Here is a 13686-nt window from a genome sequence, read left to right on the forward strand (position 1 = left end):
ATTGTAAGTCCATGATGCATTGGAGCAGAATTTGGCCATTCGGCCCATTGAGTCTACTCTGCCATTCCATCATGGCTGATAAGTTTCTCAACACCATCCTCCTGCCTTTTCCCTGTAGCCCTTGATTACTTGTAAACAATGCTTTACAAACATATGAATTAAGATCATAATTAGGCCATTTGCCCGAATCAGGAAACAGTGGAGAGTAAATACCAAGGCAGTGGTGACCCAGTGACGGTCAGTGCCTGGGAAGCATTGATCCAATCACAGTCAGTGCCAGGACAACAGTGATCCAGTGACATTCCATATCAGGGAAATGGTGATCCAGTGAGAGACAGTACCAGGAAAATGGTGATCCAGTGCGAGCCAGTGCCAGGAAAATGGTGATCCAGTGAGAGACAGAGTCAGGGAAAGAGTGACTCCACCAGAGTCAATGCCATGTGAACACTAATGCAGTGATAAACAGTGCCAGGGGAAGTGTACCCCAGTGACAGGCTGTGTCAGGAGTTGGATATCAGTGGGAGTAGTTTTGAAGGGGGGGGGCGGGGGGGGGGGGGGGAATCATTCAGCCAGTCTCAGGATATCTCAGGGAAGGAGGGAAAGACACAAACAGGATCTTTGTGAGATGCTCCAATCATTGGACAGTGAACACCCCACCGGCCTTACCCTGCTACTGTGAGTAAACGGTGGTCTGTCCATGGTCAGGGAGCAGAATGGCCCCCCCTGTTCAAACTGACTGCAGGGAAAGCTGCAGGAAACCCAGGAAATGAAGATGTACAAAACTGAACCCCAAAGGTGAAATTGTTTTCTCCTCATCACCAGTGACTGGGAAATCAATCTTCCATCCAATGGATTCCCAAACCGGGAAGAGTGACAACCCTGAGTATGTGAGCTGGTAGCAATTACAAAAACAGCTTTCCCAAGTGTTCAGTGTCCCCAGGAGCCAGCACACAGAGAGTTAATGATTTGTGAATCCATTGTAAAGTCAGAGCTAAGAGAAATTTCCATAATTAATCAGCTGGAATGTTTCTCCACCATGACGTTCCTACCTAAGGATAAGCTGTATTCAAAACCATCTTCATCAAAGAGTATATAACGAGTGTAACTCTGTGCTCAAACTGCAGATCCACCTGAAGGTGCTGAGAGTCAGTCAGTGCGTTCACCAGTGATCTGAGAGAACACCAAGATGCTGAGAATCTTCTTAACTGTGTCTGTTCTCTTTGGGCATCAAATTGCTGCACAGGACCCAGAGCAGGAGGTGATCGAACTCTGTGAGGGTATTGATTGTGTCGGGCCAGATCAAGTCATCCAGGACACGGTCAGTATAGCTGAGAGTTTCCTCTGTTCTGTCATGTTTGTACCAGTGGAAATTATTCCATGTTGTTTTTTGTCCCTACCCTGCAGTGCACCGACAGTGCACATCCCAACCCTGAACCATGAGACTGGACTGAAATTACTCCTCGGGCCTCATTAACACTTTCTACATGAGCTGCCATCCCCTGCCTGGCTCCCACTGCCAGGTTGTGCAGTAAGAAGAATATCAGGGCTTCCATCTCCAGCAGTAGGTGAAGGGAGGGGGTCAGTGTGCTCACAGAGAGGGGGATGGTGGGGGACAACACAAGGACTGTAGAGTCAGGGAGCTCTCCTACTGCGCCTGTCTTCACTCAATCTAACCCTGTTTCTGAAAGGCAGCTGATCACAGGCTGAAGGTCTCTGTGTTCAATGTGGAAGAGGCCAAGGCTGGTTGTGAGTGGAATCTCCTCAACTCCATATTTTTTTTAAGATTTGATTGGATTTCCAACAGTTTGGAAACAGGCCCTTCCGGCCCAACAAATCCACACCAACCCACCCCCCCGACATTTACACTGAACATTTTGGTCAAATTAGCATAGCCAAATCACCTAACCTGCACATTCTTGGACTGTGGCAGAAAACTGGAGCACTCAGAAGAAACCCACGCAGACACAGGGAGAATGTTGCACACAGACAGTTGCCCGATGCTGGAATTGAACCTGGGACCCTGGTGGTGTGAGGCAGCAGGGCTAACCATTGAACCACCATGCCACCTTGAATTTGAATTCTATTATCAACCCAGGTTCCAACAGTGAGAGAGAAAGGGAATGCATCAGGAAGTGCTGCTGTCAGGAATCCCATTAAAATCTCCAAACTCTGTTTCAGACTCAGTCCGTCCAGAACATGAAGGTTCTTCCACACCTGGACACTTGGGACAGTTCTCTCAGCATTGATGTACTTTGGCGGGAGTTCAGTTTATACCAGACAGTGACATTTTTTACTCTCATTTCAGAATTATGATGAGGTGACATATGTAAATGTACAATGGGATGAGACAGAGGTTCATGGAAGGGATTTGGAGCAAGTAGTGGAGCTCGGTCTGGACAAAGTGTTCAAGTATTCACGTTTTGGCAATGCTGAAGGTATATCAGATATCCCATCACAGTAACAACAGAATATAGTGACTGTTCACTCTTTCACATTTCTTGCTTAATATTTTCTACATCGACAAACACATTGACAAAACATTCCACAATTGTCAATCCCTGGGGATCCCTTGGTCACATGCTGCTATCTTGTCAAAGTGTCACCCTCTTTTGATACTTGGCTTTATGGTCCCAGAATCTGGGAAGGTTTCCCTCTTGTGGTGGGAGTGGGATTTCAATCTCACTGTCTGACTTCAGCCACGATCGCTGAATTGTCCTCACACAAATAAAGGCTCCCTGCCAGACATGAAGCCCACTGTTGGAGTCCTTGTGGAAGGTGACATACTGCACATTCACCACCTGCGATTCCCTCCATCTCTCCCAAAGACCCACAAACAGACTCACTCACTGACTTCTCTTTAACATTGAATATTTTAAGACAATTAAAACAGCTGAAGTCCTCTTTCCAGCTCTGATGGCTTGGACACTGTCCAAACCTATACTGCTGTCCTGTTGGTACGGTATTTGTCTTGTGAACAGTCTCCTTGTGGTCTCTGGGCTCCCCTTCTAAAGATGATGAAAGCGATCTCAGCATTCGAAGATGAAACTCTAAATAATGAGAGAAAAGATGTGGATGTTTGGAAAGAGAGCAGGTCAGTGTAATGAGCTGGTTAAATCGACCAAACAGCCAGCATAGGAGTCCCTTCCCCCAGCGCTGTGTCACTCTGTGAGGCTATTATTCAATCTGTCACATCAGTGTCTGCCCCACTTCAGCAATGTCACCCTGACCCCTCACCTGTAACCTCTGACTCACTGTCAGTGACACCACAAATGATCACCGAGTAAAATGTTATAACAGGGTTTTTCTCTATCTACAGAAACAATAGTTCCTATCACTGCACCTTGGGTACTCAATGGATACTTGGTAAATGGAACATTTCCACAGAGATTCAATGTAAGTGTGGTTATCGTTCCTGAAGTTAACCGTCCGCCCACACCTACAGATCAAACAATTAAACACGGTTCGTTCTCTTTGGGTCGGTTCTTTGTGAGGTGAGTTCTGATGCTGAAGTATTGTGATTGATGTTTCTTTATGTCACATCATTCCAGTCTGGGTAAGACTGAGATTAACAGGTCCATCCAGTCACACTGGGACATTAGTCAAATGAATGGTGTTGTGGAGTGGTTCATATCTCACAATCTGCAGCTCCACCTCCTGAGAACATAGCCAGTCCTCCACATTCACATTACTCCAGTTCACACAGAGCTGGCTCCTGGATTCTGAAATTCTCATCTGCAGCATGGGTCACATTTTTCAAAGAACACTTTCACTTCATTTGAACAAAGGGTCTTTGAACAGTCCCTTGAATCAGCTTCACCCTTCTAGGTAATGGCAGATCATCCACTTCAATGGAATTTTCCCACAATGTTCCCATTCCTATTGACTAATATTGTTATTATTGTTGAGTCATAGAGTCACACAGCATGGGAACAGACTGTTCGGTCCAACCAGTCCATGGTGACCATAATCCCACACTAAACTAGTTCCACCTGCTTGGGCTTGGCCCATATCCCTCCAAACATTTCTTATTCATGTCCTTATCCAAATGTCCCTTAAACATTGTAACTGTACCCATATTCACCACTTTCTTTGGATGTTCATTCCACACACAAACTCATCTGTGTAGAAAAGTCGCCCCTCATGTCTTTTTTAGTTCTTTCTCCTTTCACCTTCAATATATTTCCCCCTTGTCTTAATTCTCCAGTCTGGGGAAGAGACACCTGCCATTCACCATATTTATATCCCTCACGATTTTATAAACCTCTGTAAGGTCACCCTTCAACCTCCTCTGCTCCAGTGAAAGACGTCCCAGTCTATCCAACCTCTCCTTTTCGCTCAAACCCTTCATTACCAGAAACATCCTCAGAAATCTCTTCTGAAACCTCTCTCCAGCTTGGTGACCAGAACTGGACACATTACTCCAGAAGAGGCCTCACCAATCTCCTGTACAACCTCAACACAGTGTCCCAACTCTGATACTCAAACATCTGAGCAATGAAGGCAAGTGTGCTCAACGCCTTCTTAACCACTCTGTCTACATTTGATGCAAACTTCAAAGAATTATGTATTTGAACCATTGGGTCTCCCTGTTCTCCAACATCATGAAAGACCCTACTTTTAATTGCATAAGTCTTGCTTTTGCTTGTTTTACCAAAATGTAATATTTTGCACTTATCCAAATTAAACTGCCCTGGAGATGGCGCCGGTGAGCTGAGTTCACGAACTGCTGCCATCCTTTGGGTACTTGGGCATCCACAATGCTGTCAGAAAGGGAGTTCCAGGTATTTGATCCAGTGATACTGAAGGAACAGTGATATATTTTCAAGTCAGGGGTGCGTGTGGTTTGGAGGGGAGCTTGCAGGAGGTGGTGTTCTCATGTAATTACTGCTCTTAGTCCTTCTAGAGAGTAGAGAGCACAGATTTGGATGTTGATGCCAAAGGAGCAAGCTGATTGGTTGCAATACAATCTGAGTGATTTTCCAGCCTTCCCTATACAGGCAAGTGGTGTGTAGTCTATCCCACTCCTGACCCGTGCCTTGTTGATGGTGGACCGGGTTCAGTGAGATACTGCAGTGTATCTTGTAGATGGTACACGTTGTTAACTTTGTGTGTTGATGGTGGGAGGAGACATTATTTAATATACTTCCATCAGTTTGTCCCTCAGCCTCTGATGTTCTAGTGAAAACAATCCGAGTGTGCCCAAACTCTCCTTATAGTGAACACACTTCAATGCAGGCAACATCCTGATAAATCTCTTTTGCACCATGTCCAAGGCCCCGACATCCTTCCTGTAATCTGCAATAATTGGCGGCAAGGTGGCACAGTGGTTAGCACTGCTGCCTCACAGCGCTACCGACCTGGGTTCAATTCCTGCCTCAGGCGACTGTGTGGAGTTTGCACATTCTCCCCGTGTCTGTGTGGGTTTGTTCCGGTTTCCTCCCACAGTCTAAAAATGTGTAGGTTTGGTGAATTGGCCGTGCTAGATTGCCTGTTGTGTGAGGTGGAGGGGGATGGGTTGCGGGTCAGTGTGGACTTGTTGGGCCTGTAAGTAATCTGTAATGATTTTGCAACTTTTATTCTCAAGCCCCAGATTGATGAAGGCAAACATGCCACATGCCTTCTTTACAACCTTCTCCACTTGTATTGCCACGTTCAGGGAGCTATGGACTTGACCCAAGATCCCTCTGTAGATCAATTCTTGCCATTTATTATATTATTTTGAATTCTTCCATTTGACCTTCCAAAGTGCATCATAGCCTGGATTAACCTCCACATGCCATTTCTTTGCCCATCTTTCCAAGTGATCTCCATTTGTTGCTGTATCCGCTGACAACCTTCCTCACTGTCCATAACTGCACCAATTTGGTTGGCACCACATAACTGTCAGGCAATGACCATCTCCAACAAGAGAGAAGGTAAACATCACCCACTGACATTCAATGGCATCACAGTTACTGGATCCACCACTTCAGTGAAAACAGACACAACATATTCATTCAGCTCCTCGACCACTTCTCTATTCCTGAAAATAAATCCATCCAACTCTGTCTGGAATGGACCCACATCCGTTTTAGCAAAACATTTTCCGCACCAGTGGGAACTTTTGCAGTACTTTTCTCTGTTTGTTACGGATTACATTCATATTCATCTCTCCTGTTCCTTACAAGTTTCATGGTCCTCCTTTGTGGAACCATTCTAGTGAGAACGCTCTGCAACCTCTTAAGGAGACTCATGTATTCCCTAAAATGTGATCATCAATGGCCACAATGGTCATAACAGAATTTCATAGGGGTTCGGCAAAACTTCCTCAATTGAGGAATCAATCATCTCGTTATAAACTCAAGACCCTGTTTGCTTTGCTATTCACTCTCTCAATAAAGATTGGTGCACCAAAATTCCCCTGCCTTCTCTGCCATGCAATGTTGTGAACAGTGCTGTTAAGTTTATGTCGACTCTCAGAATTCCTCACCAAAACTGTATCCCCTTATCGGCCTCAGGACTGTCCATTCTGAGAGCTTTTCGATTCTGTTCCTGTAGTCATGATGGAACAGAATGATGGAGGGTTCCCAATGGGCTGAGAGACTGACTCCTGTTGCTGTTGCCCAGTAACCTTCTCTGATTCAGACAGGTTTTGTCACGAGGAATGAGAATTAAATATCTATATTCTTAATTCTGTTGCAGGACTATTCCCAACATAAGTGATGTGAAACAATATGAAGAACTGGTCCTTGATTTCATGAAAGACTTAGAAGAAGACAAGAGAATACTGAGTGAGAAATTTATTATTGGTTGGTATAAGAAAGGTAGACTAGCGCAAATAGCTTTAGAAAAAGAATTGGAATGAAATTTTTCTAGAAGGTTCTGTTACCTTTATCCATACTCAACAGTGAGATGTGCTTGATTCTGAAATTGTTTTGTCTTCCCCAAACTACATTGTATTAACCTAGACTACTGTGCATAACTCTGGTCTCCGTACCTAGAGAAAGATATACCCTTCCTCCTCACTTTCAGTAAATGCAGTGACTGTTCCTTAGACATATTATGGACATGTGCCCACATTGGGAATTTGACCAATTCCACCAATGTCCTATCTCAGAAACCCAGTGCCCTGTTTATAAACACTGCCCTCTACTGGCAGTCGGTAATTGTATTTCCAACAAAGAATTGTACTTCCAACCACAGACCCATCGGAACAGGACACCTCCTCCCGCCCACCCCATTACCAGCAAAACAACAGCCTCTCCCTTTCACCAGCCTTCACACCCCATTCAACCCAGACCCACTAGACCCAAACGCTGCCCCTCAACAGACACCCCCTGCTCCTGCAATGAGTTTGGAACTGACAGCCAACTACATTCACCCATCACCACACAAGACCCACCCAACCCCTGCCTCACTAACCTGAAACCCCACCCAAAGTGACCCAGGTGGTACTGACCGTCCGTCCCGACCTGGTAGCACCGCACCCCATCCCTCAACCCTCTGGGCCTGACACCGCCCCTTCACCTCATCCACCTCACAACCCCAGCAGATCCATCAGTCCCATTCCTCTCCGACGTGGTGCCAGCAGAACTGAAATGCTCCCTCACTCCATCCCAGCCCTTACACACCCCAAGCTTTCTCTCACATACCTGACAATATACCCCTCCACCCCTGGCACCATTCTCTCCCACTCCCCTGGTCTTCTACCTTCCTCACCCACCTCCATGCTACTCCCTCACACACATTTCATTGAAATCCCTCACCCACCTGCCACTCGGTCCATGCTCCTTCCCATCCTCCCACCAACTACAGCCCCTCCCCCTCTTGCCCATCATTCACCCTCCACACTTCCCTCCACTCTCACCTCCACACGATGGTTTTCAGCTGTCCTGGGGGCTGTACCGTCTTGTCTTTCCCCTGGGTCATAAAAAAGAAGATCCACCATTCAATGAGATCATTGCTGATCTTCTCCTTCAAATCCACTTTCCCACACTGTCCCTCAATTTTCCAGTCACTCACCAATACTAAACATTCCCCGGGGATATTTTTTCCATATTTGGTTATTACCATCAGATTTCCCCAAATTCTATCCCATCTGCCCAGTTCCAGCCCACTTCCTCAACCCCGCACCCGATGTGGCCTCCTCTATATTGGGTCGGCTGCACCCGATGTGGCCTCCTCTATATTGGGTCGGCTGCACCCGATGTGGCCTCCTCTATATTGGAGAGACAGGCCGCCTACTTGTGGAACGTTTCAGAGAACACCTCTGGGACACCCGGACCAACCAACCCAACCACCCCGTAGCCCAACACTTCAACTCCCCCTCCCACTCCACCAAGGACATGCAGGTCCTTGGACTCCTCCATCGCCAAACCATAGCAACACAATGGCTGGAGGAAGAGCGCCTCATCTTCCGCCGAGGAACCCTCCAACCACAAGGGATGAACTCAGATTTCTCCAGTTTCCTCATTTCCCCTCCCCCCCCACCTTGTCTCAGTCCCAACCCTCGAACTCAGCACCACCTTCCTATCCTGCAATCTTCTTCCTGACCTCTCCGCCCTAACCCCACTCCGGCCTATCTCCCTCACCTTAACCTCCTTCCACCTATCGCATTTCCAACGCCCCTCCCCCAAGTCCCTCCTCCCTACCTTTCATCTTAGCCTGCTTGGCACACTTTCCTCATTCCTGAAGAAGGGCTCATGCCCGAAGCGTCGATTCTCCTGCTCCTTGGATGCTGCCTGACCTGCTGCGCTTTTCCAGCAACACATTTTCAGCTCTGATCTTCAGCATCTGCAGACCTCACTTTCTCCTAGAATACATTAACCAGACATCAGGTTCCAGCTCTGGTCGCTCTGACTGTCCCTGACAGAGCTGTCCTGGAAGCTCGTGTTCCTTTTAATATCCTTTATAGTGAGGATTTTTGTTCAAAACTAAATTATTGCCCAGTGTTTCAGATACATTTCTAACCAACCATCTCTGTTGGGCATTGGTGACATCAGTTGAAAGTCTTCTTCCAGCACATGCAGGGGGTTAAATTTAATTGTAAATGGGGAGCTGGGTCCTTCACTCGGAAACAGGGATTAAGTGTCCTTTAACCTTCTTTGAAATGAATGAATTGTGTACAGCCTGAGACTGGGATTTGGTCCTGGTGATGGATTATATTTCTGTTTAATCTTAGTCATGTTGGGTCAGAATGTTTCACATTGATGTGGTCAGAGCTCATTGACAGGGGGAGGGATTACAGAGCCTGATTGTTTGAGGTTGGTTGGTGCTGGAACTGCCCTGTGGAGTATTCCTACATGGAATGGATTTGTCTTCCATCAATACTCATTATTGTGACCTTTTTGGAATGATGTCCCACCTTCATCTGAAAGTCAGTGACACATGAGAATCAGTCAGCTTTGTGCTGTGGTGTCTGGGGTCAGAGGTTTCACTTGTTGAACTCTGCAGCACAAGGGGAGGGGGCAGGAGAGTGGGAGCTTACATTGAGGCTCAGGACCAGGAGGGGTCAGTGAGAGGAGGAAGAGGGATGTGGACTGGAGCCAGGAGGAGGGTGAGGGTCTTGCAATTGGAACCAGCAACTTCCAGACACACGGAGAATTCTAAATAAGTGAATAATGTGTTCCCAGTCTCACTGGAGGAACTTACATTTGTACTGGAACCAACAAGAAGGAAGAGAGTGGAAGTGGGGGACACTGTCAGGAACACCAGGCCAGGGTGAAAATTCCACCCTCTATGTGGGCAGTAGAATATTCCCTATTCCTGCCATTCCTAATGATCAGAAACTGAACATTGTGTTAGGAATGAGGAGAAAGGTTGTTTCTCAATCCAGTTCAGTTTTACTCAGGTCAGTGCAGGTTCAGAAAACAGCTGGGTCCAGGTGAGGAAGGGCAAGTGGGAGATTTTGGGAATCAGGAATGAAGTAGCTTCAAACTGATCCCGAAAGTGGAGAAATAATCCTAACATGAAATCAGAATCCAGAGTCTGATGAGAGAATAAAATTCAGCTTCAGATCTCCCACCCACACTGAGAGCTCCTATCTACATAAAGACCGACTGAATGTGTGATTGAAGAAATGATCTATTCCAATATGATTCCTGTTAACAGGCCATTCATTCACAGGCTTCTCGTGAAGAAGCCATTGTCTTTGAGTTTGTGTTTGTCTGTGTTTTTCTAACTCCTGGGAATGTATTCTCACTGTGAAATAAAGAGGGTGATGCATCACAACACTCGGTCTCCTGTTCAATTCTTACTCTGAGGGAAATCTGGATCACTGCTCACATCACGAGTTTAATATTAGATAAAATCTTCCACATTTTAGTGAAATGAATCGTCGATGTATTGAAGATTAAAAGTAATAATTCTCCCCTTTCAGAAAATTATCCTGCATTACTGTAGGGTATTTGGTCCACTGTGTACCAGTGCCAATGGGCAAACTGACACTGGGGATTTAAAGTCAGTTACATGTGGGGCTCAAAGATTTCTAATTCCTTCATCACAACCTACTTTCCCAACAATTGTGGCATCATCTGCAAATCCCTGATCCTTTAGAATGGGAGAGCAGGCTCGAGGGGCTGAATGACCCACTCCTCTTCCTATTTCCCATGGTATTGTAGTTACAGTGAAAGTCACCATCGTCCCAGAGGCTGTTCTCTCCCATTAGACAGAGGTGGCTGCTGGTGTAGAGTTATACCTGAGGGTCAGCAGGCCTCAGGCAAGGGGTGAGGGGGAATATGATGGGGTAGCCATTGTTGGTGTGTGATAGAATAGTAAGAAGTGATTTGGAATTGGAAGATGAAGTATCCAGGTAAGACACTAGGAATTCTGCAGACAGTAACTCACCTCCTGACTTCCAAAAGCCTCTCCAAGGCACAAGTCAGGAGTGTGATGAAATATTCCCCAAGATGTGCTCCAGAACCTCACCAAAGCTCCTCAGACAGAATCTTCCAAACACTCAAACATTTCCGTCTCGAAGGACAAGAACAGCAGATACATGGGATCACCCCCACCTGCACGTCCCCCTCCAAGCCACTCACCATCCTGACTTGTTCAAGTTAAATGGATTTAGTGCAGGGATAAAGGTTCACTTTCAATCCCCATTAAACACACTTCACTGGAATACTCTGAATGCTGCCTCTTGGTGTAGCAGATACAAGTTCCTGACTCATCACTGAAGTAATTCTTCCAAAAACGAGAAATATTACATGGAACTGGAAATGGCTGACCCAGCACGAGATCCGACAGGCGACCCACCTTTGATCACACGACTCAAAGTCTGAAGTTCTTGTCAAATGGTTGATCTGTGCGATCGTCGATGTATTGAAGATTCACCAACCTGTGAAAATAATCTAATGCCCATCCAAACTATATCTATGGATGTCCAATGCTCACTTAAATGCCCACTTAAATGTCCTTAATGCCAGCGAGTCTACGACTGTTACATGTCCCTACTACTCGCTGAGTAAAGAGACTACCCCAAATATCTGTCCTAAATTTATCACACCTCAAATTGTCTCAGCATTCATCATCCAAGGAAAAAGGCTGTCACTGTCCACTCTATCTAATCCTCAGATTATCTTATACATCTCAATTAAGTCATCTCTCAACCCTCCAATGAAAACAGCTTCAATTCCCTTAGCTGTTCCTCATAAGACCTTCCTTCCATACCAGGCAACATCCTAGTAAATCTCCTCTGAACCTTTTCCAAAGCTTCCGTATCCTTCCGATAATGCGGTGACAAGAACTACACGCAATACTCCAGCTGCAACCTTACCAGTGTCTTGCACAGCTGAAGTATGACCTTGTGGCTCTGAAACTCAATCCACCTTGCAAATAAATGTCAATACACCATATGCCTTCTTAACAACCCTATCAACCTGGGTGGCAACTTTCAGGGATTTATGCACCCAGACACCGAGATTCCTCTGTTTATCTACACTGCAAGAATTTTACCATAAGCCTAGCAACTGTATTCCTGTTACTTTTTCCAGAGTGAACTTCCTCATGCTTTTCTGCATTAAACTCCATTTGCCACTTCTCAGCCCAGTTCTGCATCTTATCCATGTCCCTCTGTAACTCACAACATCCTTCGGCACTATCCACAACTCTGCCTACCTTAGTGTTGTCTGCAAATTTACTAACCCATCCTTCTACGCCCACCTCCAAATCATTTATGAAAGTGACAAACAGCAGTGGCTCCAAAATAGATCTTTGTGGCATTCCACTGGTAACTGAGCTCCAGAATGATCATTTCCCATCAACCACCACTCCCTGTCTTCTTTCAGCTAGCTAATTTCTGATCCAAACCACCAAATCACCTTCAACCACAAAACTCCATATTTTGTACAATAGCCTACCATGTGGAACCTTATCAGATGCCTTACTGAAGTCCATTTACACCACATCAACCGTCTTACCTTCATCCACCTGTTTTTTCACCTCGAAGAACTCAATAAGGTTAGTGAGGCACAACCTACCCTTCACAAAACTGTGTTTACTATCCCTAAGCAAATTATTCCTTTCCAAATGATTATTAATCCTATCTCTTATAACCTTTTCCAACATCTTACCCACAACCGAAATAAGGCTCAATGGTCTATAATTACCAGGGTTGTTCCGACTCCCCTTCTTCAACAAGGAACAGCACTTGCTATCCTCCAATATTCTGGCGCTACTTCTGTCGACAATGATGACATAAAGAGCGAAGCCAAAGGCTCTGCAATCTCCTCCCTGGCTTCCCAGAGAATCCGAGGGTAAATCCCATCCGGCCCAAGGGTCTGATCTATTTTCTGATTTTCCAAAATTGCTAAAACCCTCTCTTTGTCAACCGCAATCCCATTTTATCTTGTAGCTTGTATCTCTGTGTTCTCACAAACATTGCCCTTTACCAATGTGATTACTGTCAAAATGTATTCATTAAGCGCTATTCCATGTCCTCAGATTCCACACACAACTTTCCACTACTATCTTTGATTGGCCCTAATCTTACTCTAGTCATTATTTTATTCCTGACATACCTATAGAAGGCGTAAGGGTTTGCCTTGATCCTATCCGCCAACTAATTTTCATGTCCCCTCCTGGCTCTTCTTCGCCCTCTCTTTGTATCTTTTCTGGATAACTTATGACTCTCTAGCCCCCCAACTGAGCCTTCACACTTCATCCTCACATAAGCTTTCCTATTATTCATGACAGCGATTCAATTTCTTTATTAAAGCATGGCCCCCTTTCTTGATAACTACCTCCCTGTCTGACAGATATATAATTTCCCAGGTCCTGCAGTAGCTGTTCCTTGAAAAAGCTCCACATTTCAAGAGTGTCCATCCCCTGCAGCTTCCTTCCCCAACCTATGCATCCTAAATCTTGCCAAATCGCATCATAATTGCCATTTCCCCAGTTATACCTCTTTCCCTGTGGTATATACCTATCCCTGTCTATTGGTATTGTAAACATAACCGAATTATGGTCACTATCATCAAAGTGCTCACCTACCTCCAAATCTAACACCTGACCAGGTTCATTCTCCAGTACCAACTCCAGTATGGCATCACCCTTGTTGCCTGTCTACATACTGTGTCAGAAAACCTGCCTGCACACATTGAACAATGGTTGGTCTGTGCAATGGTTGGTTTGTATGATGAATGGGTCTGTACGACAGTTGGTCTGTGCTATAATTGGTCTATACGCTGGTTGGTCTGTGCAATGCTT

General features: G+C 45.6%; 1 protein-coding gene across 1 annotated transcript in view; it reads left to right on the forward strand.

Moving 5' to 3' along the window:
- Nucleotides 1–10209, forward strand: part of LOC140454028 (uncharacterized) — a 201433-nt gene extending 191224 nt beyond the window's left edge. Inside the window, exons 5-8 of the mRNA XM_072548979.1 lie at nt 1244–1318; nt 2306–2435; nt 3317–3491; nt 6682–10209. Of these exons, the coding sequence (XP_072405080.1) occupies nt 1244–1318; nt 2306–2435; nt 3317–3491; nt 6682–6844 (543 nt within the window). The 3' untranslated portion in view covers nt 6845–10209. The remainder of the gene's footprint in view (nt 1–1243; nt 1319–2305; nt 2436–3316; nt 3492–6681) is intronic.
- Nucleotides 10210–13686: the final 3477 nt, after the last annotated feature.

Source organism: Chiloscyllium punctatum, chromosome 3, assembly GCF_047496795.1.
Source record: "Chiloscyllium punctatum isolate Juve2018m chromosome 3, sChiPun1.3, whole genome shotgun sequence".
Lineage (NCBI taxonomy): Eukaryota > Metazoa > Chordata > Chondrichthyes > Orectolobiformes > Hemiscylliidae > Chiloscyllium > Chiloscyllium punctatum.